Genomic DNA, 20221 nt, shown 5'->3' with positions numbered 1-20221 from the left:
AAGAATCAAATGAGTAGTCATTGCACTTGAAAATTATATCTAATGAATAATTTATAAAGTAGCTACTTTCCATATACACGTTTTAGCCTACGTAGTTTTCCACTCTTTTAATATGTAACTTAGTCTGTAACCTAGAAAAATAATATTACAACCGTTTGTACTCGAATCGGGTTAAATAAAATAACGAATAAACCAATTACCATTGTCGGACCCCAAGTTTTATCAAATACGCTATACTTTTTGATTGACCGTAGGTGATTGTGCTTATTAACATTTCGCAGTCCTAAATGAGACATTTGATTAATTTCCATTTCAAAATTACAGATCGCTTATAATTATATTCATAAAACGTGAGTTTACAAGTCATTTCGCCCCACGGCCTATAATGCAATGCAATATAAAAATAATCGAAATACGATGTTTTGTTAAACTGTAATGTTCACATGAAATGAATCATTGAAAACATTCATTTATCAGTAAAAAATTAGGTATTTGTTTAAGTATTTTTTAGGTTTTGAGTCTCTTTTATAATCTGAATACACTGTACAATGTGCTTCTTGTAAGCTTTGGTACAATTTGGTCAAAAGTGATTAATACATTATTTACAATTTACATTGCAATGATCAATTCTCTAAAAAAAATACACTTATTGATATATGTGCCTCCCGTAACACCAATTGTTCATAAAAAACAAATCGTGTGATACCTAAATTAATTTTGTAAGTCCATGTGTGTAGTGAATTGTCATAGAATGTATATAACTTTGCTGTTTAAGATATTTAGTACAATTCTTGTTCTGTGTGGTACACATTTTCAAAAACAATACCGTACGATAACACTAACCATTAATCAAGAAACGCTACTTAAAAACGATACTTTATAAATGACTGCGTGTTTTTGATTTGCCACCCCTCTCTTAACCTTTGTCGTTGGTACCGCGCCTGTGTTCAAGGTTATACACATAGCCTTTCACATGAAGAAGTTATCGGTATTCAGTACATCGGTATAGAAGGTAATCATTGCTATGCTGTGTAAATTCTATAGCGCGGATAGCATATAAACGATTGCTTTACCTTTAAGTGCGATATAAAAAAACGTATAACAACGCTCTTGGGCCGCAAGCACGAAACAAGATGTTTAAAAGTGGTTCTAAATAAAAAAAAAGTTGTTTTGATTGGATTTACAATATCGGACATGTTTGCCGCATCGATATTAAATATATTTCCGCTGCAGGACAGTACAGGCGTACTTGTTTTCATTGTGACATTTCTACTGATCTACTGGTCAACTCGGAGACATCCTGGCATCCCTCCAGGTCCTGGTCGCTGGCCGATCATCGGTAACCTGGGGTCGCTAGCGGGACCGGACAAACTCAAGGTGTTCCGCGATCTTCGCCTTAAATACGGCGACGTATTTGCACTGTATTTTGGTTCGGAACTAACCGTTATACTGAATGGATACGAAGCGATTAAAGATGCATTCTTAAAGCAAGGTCGCCAATTTTCATTTCGACCCGAGAATGACTTCGTTAGGCGGTCAGTGATCTCCAATCTGATATTTGGCAATGGTCCGGAGTGTAAGGCCAAGCGTGTTTGCATTATGAACGCTTTCCGTGATTTATGCTTCACTCGAAATGGTGTCGTTTTGGAGCAAATTGTACACGATGAATTAGACTTTCTTATTGAAATAATTACAAAAAACGCGAAAGCATTTTGTCCAAGGAAAACAATGTCGATGAGTTTTGCCAGTGTGATCTTTAACATTCTCCATGGTAAACGTCCCGAACGTGGTGAAAAACGCTTTCAGTGGTATATGGACACGCTTGACCAAGGGTTTGAAGTCTTTCTTAGAAGTCAAGTGCGGCATTATTGTTTTCCATGGTTGGACAAACTTCCGGGTGACCTTCTTCGATTACAATATGCAAAGGATGTATCGGTATCAGTGAGCGAGTTCTTTGAAGAAATATTTAAGGAGAGGGAAGCGGCTTCCCTACCAGGATCTCGGGACTGCTTGTTAGATTTCTTCTTGTCCGAGGACTCCCCTGTGGCACGTGACGAGATTTGGAAATGTCATCATGACCTCATGGGGGCTGGCAGTGAAACATCGGCTACCACCATGAACTGGATGATTCTCCTTCTAGCTCTTTATCCAGATGTCCAGGCAAAATTATACGCCGAGATCACGCGAAAGATCGGTAAAGAGTTACCCGCGATTAGTGACCGTTCCAAAATTCCTTACGTGGAAGCAGTGATACTTGAAACTTTGCGGATTGGAAGCATCGTGCCTTTGGGCGTGCCCCATTTTGTTAAGGAGGACGTGTCATTTAGAGGTTTCTTAATACCCAAAGGCACAACTGTTATCGCCATTTTATCCTCCGTGCACCACGATCCCTCGGTGTTTTCTGATCCATACGCATTCAGGCCAGAGCGTTTCCTTGACGAATCCGGGCTCGTTTTGCAACCATCGGAGCAAGTGATCCCTTTTTCTATGGGTCAGAGGTCGTGTATAGGGGAATCCATAGCTCGCATCGAGCTGTTCTTGTATGTTACAAGGATCGTGCAAAACGTGGAGTTTAAATTACCTGCTGGTTGCAAAAGGCCAACAAGTAATGGTGTGTTCGGACTGACGTACAGACCTGAGGACTATGATGTTGATATTAAGAAGAGAAATTAGAAGGTCTACACATAGATGTATGCAAAAAATAAACTGTTGATTTCAATTCAATGAAAAAGTGCCATATTTAGATATGAACCATATTGGAAGAATGTCTCATTTGCCAATGAAATGTAAATTATCCCATTAAATTGGTTTATTCATATTTTATACTGTTCAGGTTGTATCAGAACGAACAATTGAAGAGTAAATAACATTTTCGTGTTAGAAAGAATCTTGTCTGACATCTTAATTCTACCAATAATTGAAAAGAACGTCTTAATATATGTATGTTTACTCATCATGAACAAAACAATAAATATATTGAAAGCGGGTATATACGATTTTTTATATGTGTTTAATTGTAATATATTGATAAAATATGTTACAATAACACAAAATAGGCAAGAAAAATTATACATAAAAGTCGAATTTCATAAAATGCAGAAAAGACAAATAAGCGCCCCGAGCCGATAGTGACGTACATATTTTCCTACAATAACCGAAGCATTCGTCTTTGTATTATAAACCGTTAAACTACGAGGGGTGTTTCAGAAGTTCGTGGATTTTCGCTATAATAACTTATTAGTTTGCTTGTAAAAGTCAATGAAATTTACATATTATACAAACCAATTATCACGGACTTTATATATAAGCTAAAAAAGCACGAATTCCATAAAGCGCGTTTGAAACGCGTTGCCATAGAGACCTCAGTAACGGCATGCGGCGCACGCGTGTATTTTATTATAAGTATGAGCGTTACGCGAATTTAAATTTGGTTTAAATGTCGTTGATAAACAGAATTTACGGCAAATTTCACGTTACAGCGCCTAAGTCCTCCTTAAAGCCCGGATTTGGCCCCTATGGACTTCCGTGTCTTCCCGGAAGTTAAATCACAGTTGCGCGGTATTCGCTTTGAAAGTAAACAGGAACTTACAGTTGCAGCAAAGCCAATCGTGTCGTGTTTTGACGCTGACTGGTATCGAGACACTTTTGACAAGTGGATTTCCCGACACATAAAGTGCATTCGCGTTGGAAGTGATTATGTGGAAAAGATTTGACAGTTGTTAACTTCATAACGTCATTGACGTTGAACAGAAACATTACAAGTGCGTCGGTGTATATATTTATTGTTTTATGTATTTCCATGATATTTGGAGAGTTTATTTGGAAAGGACGAAATATTCTTAACATGCTATTTTTTGTCCATTTATGTTACCAAATGAAAGTTATAGCGAAAATCCACGAACTTCTGGAACACCCCTCGGAAGTTTAGATGCACATCGTACATGTATGGTATACATGCTGGCGAATTCGGCTGTACAGCCGTTTTCAATTTCAGAATTGAATATCTGGCTTATTTCGCATTTTTCGACACATGTTCTTCTTAACTTTGATTTTAATTTATATTGAAATATATATATATATATATATATATATATATATATATATATATATATATATATATATATATATATATATATATATATATATATATATATATATATATATATATATATATAATACGTTTTTTACACAGTTTATATAAATTCATAAATATTTGACAAAATCGTATATTTTATCGCTTTAAGATCGGTTGCGATGGACAATGAACCATGCGTGTGCAAATTTGTTTAATATATTTGTATTTCACGATGTTTTGTCCGACAAACATCTGATCAATTTGTTGTGGCCTTAATTCAATGGAATTGATTCGTGCATGTGTGCATTATTACAGTTAATTTGCATTTGTGTATGAGTGAGTACATTACGTCGATCATTTGTTTAAACACAACCTATCTGATTGTAATAAAAAGTTCTAGATTTGTATTTATGTTATGACAATTAATTGATGCCCTGATCGTAATATCTCAAGTCTAGCTCGATGAAGTGGCGACAATATGCAGTGTTTTTTCTATGGCAATTTCGGGGCTGATATTCGGCCCCATTCCCCTAAAAAAGAGTATATTTTTCCCCCATTTTGTAAAAAAAATCCCCTCCAGAAGTTAATTTTTTTTTATTATTATTTTTTTTTTAGAAAGAACTGTCTCATAATCATGATTAATATGTCTCAAATTTATTTCATAAACAACTAACGAAGTATATAACTATAATTTATATTATTTTGAATTATTATAAAGAGTTATATTAAATAGTTTTTCCCAAATCAATGGACTTTTCACATAAATTGCATTTTTCTCCCAAAATGACCAGGAAAAGGTCTGATGTATCTATATTGTGTCAATATTTGTTGATAAAATCATTCCAATTTGGTCCATTTTATTGATAAAAAATGCTCAAACTTGCCATTTTATCGATTTAAAAGATCCCAATTAGACTCAAAATGGCTAAGAAAACTGAGACTGTGCATGAAGGCTGAACTGTCTGAAACTAATGTTGAAAAAATCATTGATATATATTTTAATTTTCAGAAAAAAGACAAATACATTCAGCTGTGATTATTATATTCATACAAACATGTGTATTAATATAATAAATATCATTACATATGAACAAGTGAATTTTTAATTTTCCCATTTTCCTAAAAAACGACGCATTTTTTCCTCTTTGGACGGGCCCCTCCACCATTCCCCTATAAGTGAAAAAACCCACCGACATGTAACCTTCATTGCACGAGCATTCAAACGTTTTACAACAACTCCAAGCTCTCTTTCGTCTTCTCTGATTGTATCCCGGTCCTGCATCAATACCGAGTCGGCAACCTACCTATTTAGATAAGGGACTTAGTTAAGACAAGAAATATATGTAAAACATATATTCGGCGTTTATCCTGACTTAGAAATAAATTGGAACAATGACGTTTTTAATACTCGAATGGAAAACAGAGATTTAATTATTGTTCTTATGTTTTTTAACACCTGTTAGTCACATATCCACCTCATGTAATGAGTGTTTTTAAAGTGCACGTATATTCAAACCACACAGTAGTGTTCGTAAGTAAAATTATACCACGGGAGATAACATCATTATGTGTCCTCGCTTTGCTAATTTTGAGGGTTTTTTGTTCACCATCGGATTATTTGATATGTTATTATTTGATTAACACACAATGTTCTTTCGACACAGTCGATTAACATTTTCAGAGCTGCGTCATGCCAAAATGGGTCTTATTGCGCTTCGGACATCGTAGCTCAAGCCCACTCTGCGCAATTGCGCAGCTTGGTCAGGAGTTGCGATGTCCACTATAACATCACGCAATGTGTCTTGGGTCGATTGGTATCTCCTTACCTGACTGCAAGATGACATACTGGGCTATAGCTACGCTGGCCGCATATGGCATACGACCCATATTTGCATGAGGCGTGTCTTTAAAAATCTCTTTGTTTCTTTTAGATATAATTCTTAGCACAATACTTTTCGATTGATAATTGAAGTCCTTGTGTTATGTATAGAAAACTGGCAAATTTCGGTAACGCATTCAGGCTTTCTATATTGACAAGAGAGAAGGGTAAGAAAGGTTGGCTCAACTTTCTTGTTGTCGTTAACCTTTTCTAACAATTCCACTTTAGAAAAAATATGTAACGACATGCAGAAATCATCCAAATCTGTATTGAACAAATCTATGTATGACTTTTTCTTTGGCTAATTTTCGTTTGTTAAAAGTAAATTAAGCGAAAAGGATCGAATGGAGCATCAATGATAGTATTATCTAAGCAAATGCACTTTGTTATTAATAATAACTAAGTATACACTTATAACTCCCAAAAAAACGTTAAATAAGATATCTTTTGTTGCATCAGTTTTTTAAATCAAATTTTAATTTGGACTTTTATCTATAAATTATGTTTAAAATGTTCTGATTTATCAATAAATAAACACATCACTCCAAGACAGAGTTGATCTTTACCAAGAAACCTATGCAATATAAAACAGTAAAAAAACGTTACATAGAAACACTGTATTAGCAAACTTGTCATAAGCGAGAAAGAAATACAAATATGCTTCAACAGCGTAACTGCAGATTCCATCTTGGTCTGCCGTTCGGTTTATATGCTGCACGTTTGGTTTCATCGACGTAGAGGGGTATCCTATAAAAAGCAAACTTCACTTCGTTCTTGACTTATTACGGGAGCACTATCGATCGTCCTCGAATTTACGTTTAAATGTGCATTTTTTTATTCATAAAGCATATTGTGCTTTTGTGAGAAACGTACGTGTATTCAAATACTATTTGTATGTTTAAATTTGTATATTAAATCAGTCAAAATGCCGTTTTTCTATCATTTGGAATTAATAAAGAATGCATTACTAAATACCCATCCGACCATCAAGCTCTCAAATTTATGCGCCTCTTTTGTCAGTTCAAACAAGATAAAAGCAGTCGCAATCTTTCAAGCGTGCAAGTTTTCATGCGTGGCCGATCTTGATCGGTACTAGACATCGTATACATACAGCGAGTGCATAATGTGGAACAGCATACAACGATAGAGAGTTCATATTCTACATTATTTCGCAGTGCAATCGATTTGGTATACACTTGAAACTGAAAACGACGCGGAATAACACCGATAACATTGACACAAGTTTTTCATGTCGATGAATGTGGTTCTAAATAACGACTTAAAGAGTTTTTCATTGGATTCAAAATAGCATCTGAAATGTTCGCTTTATCAATTATATGTAATTCACTTTTTGTGCTACTGGACGGTACAAGCGTACTTGTTTTCATTGTGACATTTCTACTGATCTACTGGTCAACACGGAGACATCCTGGCATACCTCCTGGCCCTGGTCGCTGGCCGATCATCGGTAACCTGGGGTCGCTAGCGGGACCGGACACACTCAAAGTATTCCGAGATCTTCGCTGTAAATACGGCGACGTATTTGCACTGTATTTTGGTTCGGAACTTACCGTTGTACTGAACGGATACGAAGCTATAAAGGACGCGTTCTTAAAGCAAGGTCGCTATTTTTCATTTCGACCCGAGAATGACTTCACAGCCCGTTCAATAATCACGGATCTGGTATTCGGTAATGGTCCTGAGTGGAAAGCAAAACGTGTGTACATTATGAACGCTTTCCGCGATATATGTTTTATCAGGAATGGCGCCGTCTTGGAGAAAATTGTACACGAGGAACTAGACTTGCTAATTGACGATATTACACACATCGAGAAACCGTTTTGTCCAAGAAAAACAATGTCACTTAGCTTTGCCAGTGTGATGTTTAACATCCTTCACGGTAAACGACCCGAACGCGATGATAAACGATTTCAGTGGTATCTTGACGAACTTGACTTAGGGTTTCAGCGCTTTCTAAAGACTCAATTGCGGCATTATTGTTTCCCATGGTTGGACAAACTTCCTGGTGACCTGCTTCGATTTCAATATATAAAGGAAAAATCAGCATTATTGACCGAGTATTTTGATGAAGTTTTTAAGCAGAGAGAGGCGGTTGCTCTACAACGATCCCGGGATTGCTTGTTAGATATCTTCCTGTCTGAGGACAGCCCCGTGGCACGTGACGAGATTTGGTAATGTCATCACGACCTCATGGCGGCGGGAAGCGAAACGTCGGCTACCACACTGAACTGGATGATACTGCTTTAAGCTCTCTACCCTGAAGTCCAGGCCAAATTACACGCCGAGATCACGCGAAAGATCGGTAAAGAGTTACCTGCGATAAGTGACCGTTCCGATGTTCCATACGTGGAAGCTGTGATACTGGAAACTTTGCGGATTGGAAGCAACGTGCCTTTGGCCGTGCCTCATTTTGTGAAGGAGGACGCGTCATTTAGAGGTTTCTATATACCCAACGGCACAACTATCATCGCAAATGTAACCTCCGTGCACCACGATCCATCAGTGTTTCCAGATCCTTTCGCATTCAGGCCAGAGCGTTTCCTCGATGAATCCGGACGTGTTTTGCAAGCATCGGAGCAAGTGATCCCGTTTTCTATGGGTCAAAGGTCGTGTATAGGGGAATCCATCGCACGCATCGAACTGTTCCTGTATGTGACAAGGATTGTACAAAACGTGGAGTTCAGATTACCTGCTGGTTGCAAAAGGCCAACACTTAATGGTGTTTTCGGAATAACGTACAGACCCGAGGACTATAATGTAGATATTGCGAAGAGGAATTAGAACTAAACTTTGAGTGAAGCACAGTCAATTCAAAGGTGCTGTTATTTGATACGAACCATATTGGAATAGTCCGGCAACATTTGGCATGTCCAAAGACCTGTATATTGATAGGTCTTTGGCATGTCTATGGAATGAAAATGGTGTTGGTCCGTATTCCGTATTTTGTTGAATTTTCAAATGAGCACAGTAAGATGTTTTATCCGAAACACGTTTAATAATTTCAATCTTAACCCGACGTTAACAAATGCAAGTTCAAATAAATAGTGCTCTTGTATTATTTGTCGATCATTTGCCCTAATAAAAGAGCGCTAAAATTATGCTACATTTATACAACGTCACGCCATCAGCATGGGAAGCGTTGGTGTTGCGATTTTTGTATACAAACTTTATAGCGCGGAGAACATTTAGAATTTGTTGCAAAACACGCTTAGCAGATCTTCTGACTGCAGTGTAGACTACGATGTTTTGACAAAAGCTATCTATACACATGTGCGAATGCAACTCTTTGCCGGTGTACTAGTCCATAGTTACCGACAATAAATTGTTTTGAATTTCCTTATGGTTTTAATCAATACGTTTTATGCATAAAATGGATGAAATAAAGCACTGATACATATAGGGCTGTTACGCCCCTTACTCTGTGATTAATTTACTATGGCAGTAATAGAACAGCATATTCCGATAATGGTTTTAACCTAAATGCCTAGTGAAACAATAGGAATCCAATTCGTTCAATTTATATCCCCACACAAATACTGGAAAACTTTGTTTATGGATCGGTGCACATCCCTTGATATACAGTATAATTATTAAGTGTAAGGTAAAAATTAAGTGTAGTGTAATTATTTTTATGAATTGCAATCCATATCTACACACCCATGAAGTTTCATTTTAAAATTGTGTAGCGTATCTGAGATAGCCTTGATAAGTTACATCATACACAATCAACGAAGGTCAATAACTCTTAGTTAACAGTTATTGTTCTTGTACATGGCACATCTTCCCATTGATTTTTACACACCCAGGAAGTTTCATGTTCAAATGTGGTTTGTATCTGGCCCTGAAAAGTTCCATCATGCATTTTTTTTATGAAAAAAACCCACAAAGGGCAATAACTCTTATTACAGAGGTATAGGGTTATGGTTCTTGTACATGGCACTTCTCATCAATATCTATACAGCTGAAAATTTTATGTTGATATTTTATATAGTTTATGAGATAGAGCCCTAAAAAGTTTTGTGACAGACAGACGGACCGACGTATAACGCCAATTCTATATCCCTCCGCCTGTGGCGGGGGATAACAAGCAAGCTTATATAAAATTGTTTAACAGGAAAAAACTATAGATTTAACATAACAATAATTTTCCTTAAAAATTTATGTAATGGTTTAAATAATTATGGAATGTGATAGATCAAATGAGAACATATGTAGAATATCTATCATTTTAAACAGGCATCTTTGATCGAAAATGAAACACAGCCAGTGAATGACATTTAAATGATCCTATTTTATTGGTGTTACTGCTATATAGAAACAGAGTTTACGGAACAGGTTATCTTCTTGTGTTGCGTGTCGTGTTCAGACATTAAGCCCTTATCAAACAAAATCACTTAATAATTACCTTGTTTATTTGACTAGCTCTCATGTAGAAAAATCGTGTAAAAATTGGCTAAGCCAATTTCAAAGCTTCTCTGTTCCTAAATAGCCTGGCATTTCTAAGACAACAATAGTAAAACAAAAGTAAATAAAAGTCTCATAAGCAAATAAGTTTAATTAATATCAATAAAGAAGCTAGTACTTTTGATAGAATTTATTTGAAAAGTCACTAACATGTGTTCCTGATATATTAAATATTATGTACTCAACAAAAGTTTCAATAGAATAACAATTGTTCAGTTCAATTCATTCAGACTGGGTGAATACAATATGAAAAGTTAAACAAACTTGTAGACTACATGTAGTTGCAGTTAATCCTCACAAAAGCCAATTGTCTCTAGGAGTGTTGACTATTAAATAACAATTAAAATTAAAACAATATTGAAAATCATGTTCATGTGTCTTAGTTATCTAGTAGTTTTTGTTTACCTGTAATGTTACTATTCGAATGAAAAACAACTCAACAAAAGGTCCATGGTGGTCCAGGGTTTTGGGCATAAGCAACGACCAGCTCATCCAGCTTAATGAACATGTTAATTTTAATTCTAAGTCTTAATTTCATACAAATCCTGTCTTGTTTTGGTCAGGATTGGATAACAAATAATTTTCAATACTGCACACATATGTATTTGCAATTTTATTGTTGTGTAAAAAAAGGGAGTCTTACTCATATGCATTTTGATTTTGCTCAAATTCAAAGATTTTATGGTCATATTTTTATATCACACAAGTTTGGATAAAATCTGATTTGAAAAAAATCTTATATGTTATATAAATCCATTTGAAATGATTTGCTCATAATAAAATATGGTCGTAATCAATTAGTGACACCAAACAAATGATGCAGAAGAGTTGAATTTGACCAACAGCTAACCAAGCAGAAAATGCTGAGGATATCAAACCTTGCAGAATTAAATGGTAAATGTTATCATTAAAGTTCAGTATTAACAATACAATGTTAAATAGCAACACTTGACAATGATTAGAATGTATTCTCAGAACTTCTGGAAGCAAAAGTAGACTTAACAATTTAATGTGATCAAGAAAACTGTAGAATGGCACTAGGATAAAAACAAGAGCTGTCACCATAGGATGACTTATGCCCCCTATAAACACTTGATAGAAGTTATGAGCTTTAATTCGAAACCTAAACGCAGATTTCGAAACCTAAATGCGTACCCTAAGGTCAAGGTCACAGGGGTCAAAATTTGTTTGCGTATGGAAAGGCCTTGTCCATATACACATGCATACCATATATGAAGGTTATATCTCAAGGGACATAGAAGTTATGAGTATTTTTCGAAACCTAAACGCAGATTTCGAAACCTAAACACGGACCCTAAGTTCAAGGTCAAGGTCACAGGGGTCAAAATTTGTGTGCGTATGGAAAGGCCTTGTCCATATACACATGCATACCAAATATGAAGATTATATCTCAAGGGACATAAAAGTTATGAGCATTTTTTGAAACCTAAACGCAGATTTCGAAACCTAAACGCGGCCCCTTACTTCAAGGTCAAGGTCACAGGGGTCAAAATTTTTGTGCATATGGAAAGGCCTTGTCCATATACACATGCATACCAAATATGAAGGTTATATCTCAAGGGACATAGAAGTTATGAGCATTTTTCGAAACCTTAACGCAGATTTCGAAACCTAAACGCGGACCCTAAGTTCAAGGTCAAGGTCACAGGGGTAGAAAATTTTGTACGTAGGGAAAGGCCTTGTCCATATACACACGCATACCAAATATGAAGGTTATATCTCAAGAGACATAGAAGTTATGAGCATTTTTCGAAACCTAAACGCAGATTTCGAAACCTAAACGCAGACCCTAAGTTCAAGGTCAAGGTCACAGGGGTAAAAATGTGTGTGCGTATGGAAAGGCCTTGTCCATATACACATGCATACCAAATATAAAGGTTATATCTTAAGGCACATAGAAGTTATGAGCATTTTTTTATCTAATGCAAAGCGTAACGAAAAGACAGACAGACAGACGGACAGTCGGATCACTATATGCCCCCTTATCTTTGAAAGGGGGCATAAAAACTTGTTTCAACATGAAAATGATGATAACATTAATTTTATTTCTCTACATGCAAAAATGCTGATTTAAGTTAAGAATACTATCTGTATCAACAAAACAAAAACAGATCAGTGTATTGTTTCAATGTTTAATTGTAACATAATTAGCACGAGCCTTCCAGTCAAGTGGTTAATTTTCTTACAGCGGTTGTTAAGGATCATTTTATGTAAACAAGAAGATATGAAGCATTTTCTTTGTCTAAAATTATAATATAAGATTTGGGGCTTTTGCAATTAAATTTCTTATTTTGATGACAATAAGTATCATTCATTTTGGCCTAAAACTATTAACAAATGCTCCCATTTTTCAGTAACAATACTTGATTCTTAAAACCGTGTAAATGGTTCACACACTTGGCCTGTTTCTGATTAAATTAAGAATGTTGTGCCTGTATCTGGTTCAATTAAGAATGTTGTGTAATGATCAAGATTTATATATACATATAATATACCGAAATGCATGCTCACAATTGCATATCATGTTGTTCATCGATAGTATTTTTCCATTCAAATGATATTTCAAAGTGAGGGATAGTTATTACAAGTAAAACAAGACTATTGTCAAGCAATATGGTCCTCTACCGGTGAAACTCCACAATTGTCAGATTTTTTAATATATATATTTGTTGCCATAGCAACCAGAATTTTTGACGCAGGAAAAAAATGAAATGACATGCATAATCTCCATATTGCCATCTATCCATGTTTCAAGTTTCATGACAAAATATTAAGAACTTTTAAAGTTATCGCAGGATCCAGAAAAGTGTGACAAACTGACTGACTGACATACCGACGGACACACAGAGCGCAAACCATAAGTCCCGTCCGGTTTCACCAGTTGGGGACAACAAGCATTCAATCGATCCCAAGCCCTGATTGTACTAGATATGCAAGGGTTTATGACTGTTTAAACACAGTTAAAGAACCACTATAAATAATATTGCACTGTCCAGTAAAACATGTCACCTAACCATCCTACAAAGCTATCTACAGCCAACATTATATCGCACAAATTCATTTTGTGTCACAAGTATGAAGATCAATGGCATTTACAAATGCAGTTTTGTGGTGAAATGTATTTAGTTAGAAACTCATGATTAACATATATGTGAGAGCCGATGTAAGCATCTGCCAAGATAAACAACAGTAACAATAGTAACAAAGTAAGTTGTACAAAAACATTATTTATATGTGTTCCTGTATAAAATGATTGTTTAAGCATCTTTAAGATTTATCTAAGCTATTTAACACAAAACAAACTAAGTCATTTTTGCCAGTCAAATATTCCATCTGCTATAAACATTTGTACAAATGAGAAACTAGTTTCAAAGACGGCTTTATATATCGAGTTTCATTAAATCAGTGTTTTCAAAATAGCAGATTTAAAAGCATGAATAAAACGTTATTGATATTTGCTTTCCAATATTAAGGTAGCACCACTGTAATGAGCACCTTTCCAAATATAATCTAATGTATTATTTTCGTAATCAGCTTCATTTTACTGCACTACATGCAAATTTTTTAGGTAGGCTTTCCATGCTTTAAAAAGAATATACTGATTTTTTAAAAACCACCCCCAAGCTCGGCTTTTGTCCAGTTTATTTGCACCCCTGGGGTATATGAAAGTTCCATAATTCATCCAGATTTCCAAATATGGGCATGCAATTGGTGTGTACAGATGCAGTAAAGGTGTCTAAAGTCTAAACAAGATGAAATGAGTATTCTTTTACAGACATTTATTTTTCATAACTTGTTATCTATGGAAGAGCGCCATGAAATGTAAGTGGTTTCAGCCAAGTAGAAATTGGGTTGGTTAAAAACAAAGAGTCCTAAAATTCAAAATAGTATCATTTAAGTAATATTTTCAACTTAGTCTTTATAGATACACTATATACAGCAAAAATACCAAGAAATAGACAGTTTTACCATTAACTTTTTGAAATAAAAATAAAAATGCAACATGCATGATTCGTATTTTTAGCAGTAAATCACCCAATATGGCCATAATTAACGTTGTTTTCCTTTTAAAAATTGAAGAATGTGCATAAAATTGCTACATTTTTAACAATAAACATAACTTATATGCTATTTTAAATCAAATTACGTTAAAAAGTAAATAAAACACGTCCCAAAAAGTATGCGTTGTCTGCAGGTTTCGAACCTGCGTGAGAAGATCACAAAAGATTTCAAGTTTATCGCCTTAACCATTCAGCCACAACAACTTCACATTGGTACCTGCTTAAATAAGATATCCATAAGTAAACAGGTAAAAAGGCTCTTTGATCTTTAAAGAAATCGCCGGAAATCATTACAGTGGAGCTACCTTAAGACAAACACAACATTGCCTCAAACGAAAATACTGCTAATAATCTTACAACTGCTCAAGGTATACACAACTAGATAGGATTGATATGCAACAAAACATTCTGAACTCAACGAGCGAAAACACTGACACATCAAAATGATTTGTTCCAGAAATAATGAAAATCTCTTATCAGTACAACGTTTTGAAGAACATTACCAAAGCACTTCATAAACAATGAAAGCCATATAACAAATTCAAACAAGCACAATAAACTTCATGAATATTAGTTCAAGAAGCCAATATAAAATATTGAATAATCCAACATCCTAGTATAATATCATTCTAAGTATGTACAAACTAGATAATAATTTGTCTATTTACAAATTAATTTATTAGTCAGTCACAGGCATCAAAAAGTACCATCCTCATTAACAATTAAGGATTAAATTTTGAATAAAGAAGAACTTAAGAATACATCGGTTTTCACTATGAATAACACTTCAATGTATTATAGTCAATAAATAATATTAATACTGTATATGAGTAATTTATATATATAACCTGAAAATTCCAAAGTCCAGAGTACAACAAGGTATATTCAATCCATATTTGCCCATAGAGCATTTACACTGCGTTTTGTTCATTTTACTTAATTGCTCTAATTTTTCTCTTAAAACTGCTGATCAGATGAATATAAATTAGCTGGAATAAAATGACCAACAACAAAATAAACAACTAAAGAAATTAAAACTAAATGAGCTGTGCTCTGTGAAAAAGGGGTTAAATGCATATGCGTAAAGTGTCATCACAGATTAGCCACTGCTGTCCGCCCAAGCTACATGTATATAATCAGGGACAACACTACGCTTTTATGATATTTTTCGTTTAAACAAAGTCTCTTCTTAGAAATGTATGTGCGTAAAGTGTCGTCCCAGATTAGCCTGTCCAGTCTGCCTGTGCATGCATTAAACCCCCTATTCAAAAAGCATGGCTCAAATACTCTAGCAAATAGTATGTGTCAAGAAAGATTGGGACTGGAAGGAGGAGTTGAGGCCTGCGGCAACCGACTAGTAGAATTCTTGCGTCTCTTCTGTGATAACCGACGTGCTGTTCTCATGAATGGGTTCCCTTCACCGTGCGAACCCTTGTCAGGAACGTCCAAGGCCAGGCTCCCTGCAAGGTAGATGTGGGAATGAGATGAAAAGAATGATATTGGCTTAAAGAGAGGGCAAACAAGGAAAAACTTGGTTTAATAAGGGGAACACATGAAAAATATGAAATTGCATTGAAAGAGGAAAACATGAGCACCGCCTTGCGGGTTCAGACCGCTCATCTATTTTTCTTTTTAAAGGTGAAGGGACCTATCTCAATACTTCAATCACAAAGGAGGGAGGGGTGGGGTGAAGAGGGGTGTATAGTGTGTGTGTGTGGGGGGGGGGGGGGGGCAGGTCATTTATTACATTATCTTCTAAAAATGCAAAAGAAATGCAAAAAAATAAATAAATAAAAATGAATATTTGTGTTTTTTAACCATTTTTAAAAAAAATAATATTTTGTTCTTTGGGGGGGAGGGGGGGTATAGTGTGAGGGTGTGGTTCTTTTGGGGGGGAGGGGGATTCTGGGGTGGGGCGTGGGGGATGGTTTTGGTGGAGTCTATAGTGGTATGTCAGGTAAGAGTTGTTTTGTCAAAGTATCAATCAAATCTGATCATAAATAGAAGTTATGGCAATTTTAGCAAAATTTAATAATTTGACCTTGAGAGTCAAGGTCATAAAAAGGTCAAGGTAAAATTCAACTTGCCAGGTACAGTATTCTCATGGTAGCATGAAAGTATTTGAAGTTTGAAAGCAATAGCCTTTATACTTTAGAAGTAAAGTGGATCTAAACACAAAATTTAACCATATATTCAAAGTTACAAAGTCAAACAAGGGACAAAATTGTCACAAAACCAGGTTTTCATTGTGAAAAAAAAATCTGATAAAGGGAGAAAACTCAAACTGAACTTTTGAAATGACCAAAAAAAATTAACCCCCTTTGTAATTTTTTTTTTTTTTTAAATCTATTTTTAGTCGTGGCGACCTTGACATTGGAGATATTAACGTGATTCTTTCGTGGGACACACCGTCCCATGATGGTGAACAAATGTGCCAAATGATTTTAAAATCTCACAATGAATGACATAGTTATGGCCAGGACAAGCTCATTTATGGCCATTTTTGACCTTTGAACTCAAAGTGTGACCTTGACCTTGGAGATATTGACGTAATTATTTCGCGCGACACACCGTCCAATGATGGTGAACAAATGTGCCAAATGATTTTAAAATCTGACGATGAACGACATAGTTATGGCTCGGACAAGCCCATTTATGGCCATTTTTGACCTTTGAACTCAAAGTGGGACCTTGACCTTGGAGATATCGACGTAATTATTTCGCGCGACACACCGTCCAATGATGGTGAACAAATGTGCCAAATGATTTTAAAATCTGACAATGAACGACACAGTTATGGCCCGGACAAGCTTATTCCGCCAGCCCGCCAGCCAGCCAGCCCGCCCGCATTCGCCAATCTAATAACCAGTTTTTTCCTTCGGAAAACCTGGTTAAAAAGGGCCATAATTACGTCAACATGACAACCAGAGTTATGCAACTTGTCCTGTACTGTCCCCTTATGATAGTTTGCGAATGAAAGCAATATCTATGATACTTTAGGAGTAAAAGTGGACCAAAACACAAACTTAACCAAATTTTCAATTTTCTTAGAATTCTCTAAGTATAAAGGACCCATAATTCTGTCAAAATGCCAGTCAGAGTTACATAACTTTGCCTGCACAGTCCCCTTATGATAGTTAGTAAGTGTTGCAAGAATGAAAGCAATAGCTTTGATACTTTGGGAATAAAGTGGACCTAAACACAAAACTTAACCAAATTTTCAATTTTCTAAGTATAAAAAGGGCACGTAATTCTGTCAAAATGCATGCCAGAGTTATCTAACTTTGCCTGCCCAGTCCCCTCATTATAGTCAGTAGGTGTACCAAGTTTGAATGCAATAGCTTTGATACTTTATGAGAAAAGTGGACCTAAACACAAAACTTAACCGGACGCTGACGCCGACACAGACGCCAAGGTGATGACAATAGCTCATCATTTTTTTTTCAAAAAATAGATGAGCTAAAAATGATCAACAGGTAGTCAAATATATATTGCCTTATTAAAAGTCTTTAAAGGAGTTTTGTATTGGAAGACACTAGGCAAATCTATTTTTTTTACTTTATGCATTGTGTTTTATGGTTAACAAAAATTATTTCAGGTAGATAAACAGGGTAACTGACTGTAAACAATGACTAAAATGTTTTCATCATTTATTTTAGCATTGCCAACTGTGGGTGATTGTATCTTTTGAATAAACAAAGTGCTTTTATATCATTTGTGAACCAAACTTAGTTCATGCGTTAATGAACAAAATAACCCACACTGCCTTTATATTGATGTATTTCTAATCTTTAATTAGAGTATGTATTAAATCCTTGAGATTATCTGTATGTATTTTTGAATTAAAAGTAATCCCAAAGAAACAAAAGTATCATGCATTATATATCAAAAATGCAACATTCCATAACTGAACAGAAAAATCATAACAAAAGATGCAATTTCCATGCCGGTACCAGCTACACAATAAAGCTACAAATACATAATAAATTACATATTGCTTAAAAATGACCCTTAGCCAAATGGCTCTAGGGTAAATAGTGGCATGCTAACCATGTCATAGAATCACCTTAAATAAGGACATGATATTATATACCTTCATACTTTGAACAACAATTATAATTGAACTAATACTAAATTATGGGGTGCTGCACATTTTAAATGGATTGAGATTTTTATTTTGCCAGTAGTAGTTAATAATATTTTATTATGTTTTTTTACAACATCGAAGGGAACAACAATCTTGATTAAATCCATACAATTCTGCTTTTTTAGTATGTGCATGGCATTGTGGTTTCCTTCTTTTACTTTGTTTGCTGAATCATAACTTAATGGAAACTAATTTCTCCCCATGGGATTGGCCCCAGTATAATCTATAAGATCGGGAACCAAATAATATGGTTTGTATTAGAAGCAAGTTAGGTTAAATAAAGTCGTGATTTACAGTTGGGACATATAAACAGTTCTTTGCTTTATATGCCAACCACTTTGTTGGGGAATATTAAATTTATGTTCAACATAAAACCCACATTTATGGCCATAATACACCAATATTTCTTAAAAAAATATCTTAAACCTTGAGGGAAATTCATATGAAAATAAGTCAAAATGCACCAATCTCCTCTATATGTGTCTAATTCCCTAGACATGCAAATAAATAACTAATAGACATTTATTAAAGGGGCATACAAAGCTATTTTAATTTATATGTTATTAATTTGTATTGCAATAAATGTAAATGTTACATTTTTGCACCATACAATTTTAAGCATTATATTTTAATGAGACATACTCATAAATTATGTATTGCCATTTGCTGACAATAAACTAATTATCTTCTGAAACATAAAATATTTATGAGTGCCAAAGGTTTGCAAATTAATAGATTAATAATTGAAGTAAAATTTCAATACATTAAAAAAAACTGTCCAAGGACAGCCCACTCTACTTTTCTTGTTTCTCTCAAGAGTTTCTAATTTATTTTAGCTTTCAAGAAATTTAGTGTTTTTCTAATATGAAAAATAACCTATATGAGACACGTAAGCTTCGACTGTGAGCAGAAACTATTGACTTTAAAATGTCCTTGACAATTGACCTTGACCATATGTACCTCTTTTGTAAACGCAATTGAAGTTTTGTAACATGTACATATGCCTGCATCTCTATAGCTCAATTTGTTCCCAAGATTTTGAGCCACAAACCATTTTGGCTATATTTAGTAACAGTGACCTTGACCTTGATCACACCCATCCCATGCGCAATCCCTAGACAAAAGAAATCTATGAATACATTTTCAGTACAAAAGCTAAATTTGTTTTATTTGTCAAGCTAAAAATACATATATGTACAATAAATATAAATAACACAAAAATGCAGTATTATTATGGTTGCTAGGATTAAAAAATATGGTTTAACAACAGCATTACAACAACTTTACAATACGATAAACAGCCCAAACCCCCATCTACCTACCATTCAACCAATCTTAAACAGGTCCGTGAACACTAAAGGGGGAAAACATACAGAACAAATTTAACACAATGATCAACATTTAAAACATTGAACACAATATCTTGCAGTCAGTGTAACCGGAATGCATTAGATTTTTTAGTTTCACCCCCCCCCCCCCCAAAAAAAACACAACAAGAACAAACTTGTATCACATAAAGTAGTGTGAATGAATGTTAAAACCCCACAATTTTT

The 20221-nt window shown here is 35.0% G+C and overlaps 3 protein-coding genes across 15 annotated transcripts in view; 2 read left to right on the top strand and 1 right to left on the bottom strand.

The window, feature by feature from the left end:
• Positions 1-976: 976 nt before the first annotated feature.
• Positions 977-2987, top strand: LOC127874918 (cytochrome P450 2F3-like). The gene has a single exon (XM_052419615.1). The coding sequence runs from the start codon at positions 1195-1197 to the stop codon at positions 2671-2673; it is 1479 nt and encodes a 492-aa protein (XP_052275575.1). The 5' UTR covers positions 977-1194; the 3' UTR covers positions 2674-2987.
• A 4080-nt stretch (positions 2988-7067) lies between these two features.
• LOC127872355 (cytochrome P450 2U1-like) lies at positions 7068-9374 on the top strand. The gene is made up of 2 exons (XM_052415686.1): positions 7068-8146; positions 8228-9374. Exons 1-2 carry the CDS (start codon positions 7272-7274, stop codon positions 8754-8756), a joined length of 1404 nt encoding a protein of 467 aa, XP_052271646.1. The 5' UTR covers positions 7068-7271; the 3' UTR covers positions 8757-9374.
• A 1180-nt stretch (positions 9375-10554) lies between these two features.
• LOC127874917 (ral GTPase-activating protein subunit alpha-1-like) overlaps positions 10555-20221 on the bottom strand; it is a 153022-nt gene continuing 143355 nt past the window's right edge. For 8 of the 13 annotated variants that reach the window (XM_052419604.1, XM_052419605.1, XM_052419610.1 and 5 more), the window contains one exon: positions 10555-15981. In XM_052419604.1, coding sequence (XP_052275564.1) covers positions 15827-15981 — 155 coding nt within the window. In that variant the 3' untranslated portion in view covers positions 10555-15826. Of the gene's footprint in view, positions 15982-19990; positions 20023-20221 lie in introns of all 13 variants that reach the window. The other 5 variants (XR_008047174.1, XR_008047173.1, XM_052419613.1 and 2 more) reach the window with 5 other exon arrangements.

Source organism: Dreissena polymorpha, chromosome 3 (assembly GCF_020536995.1).
Source record: "Dreissena polymorpha isolate Duluth1 chromosome 3, UMN_Dpol_1.0, whole genome shotgun sequence".
NCBI classification, from domain to species: domain Eukaryota; kingdom Metazoa; phylum Mollusca; class Bivalvia; order Myida; family Dreissenidae; genus Dreissena; species Dreissena polymorpha.
The sequence above is the reverse complement of the archived record's forward strand: the minus strand, read 5'-3'. Positions and strand labels throughout refer to the sequence as shown.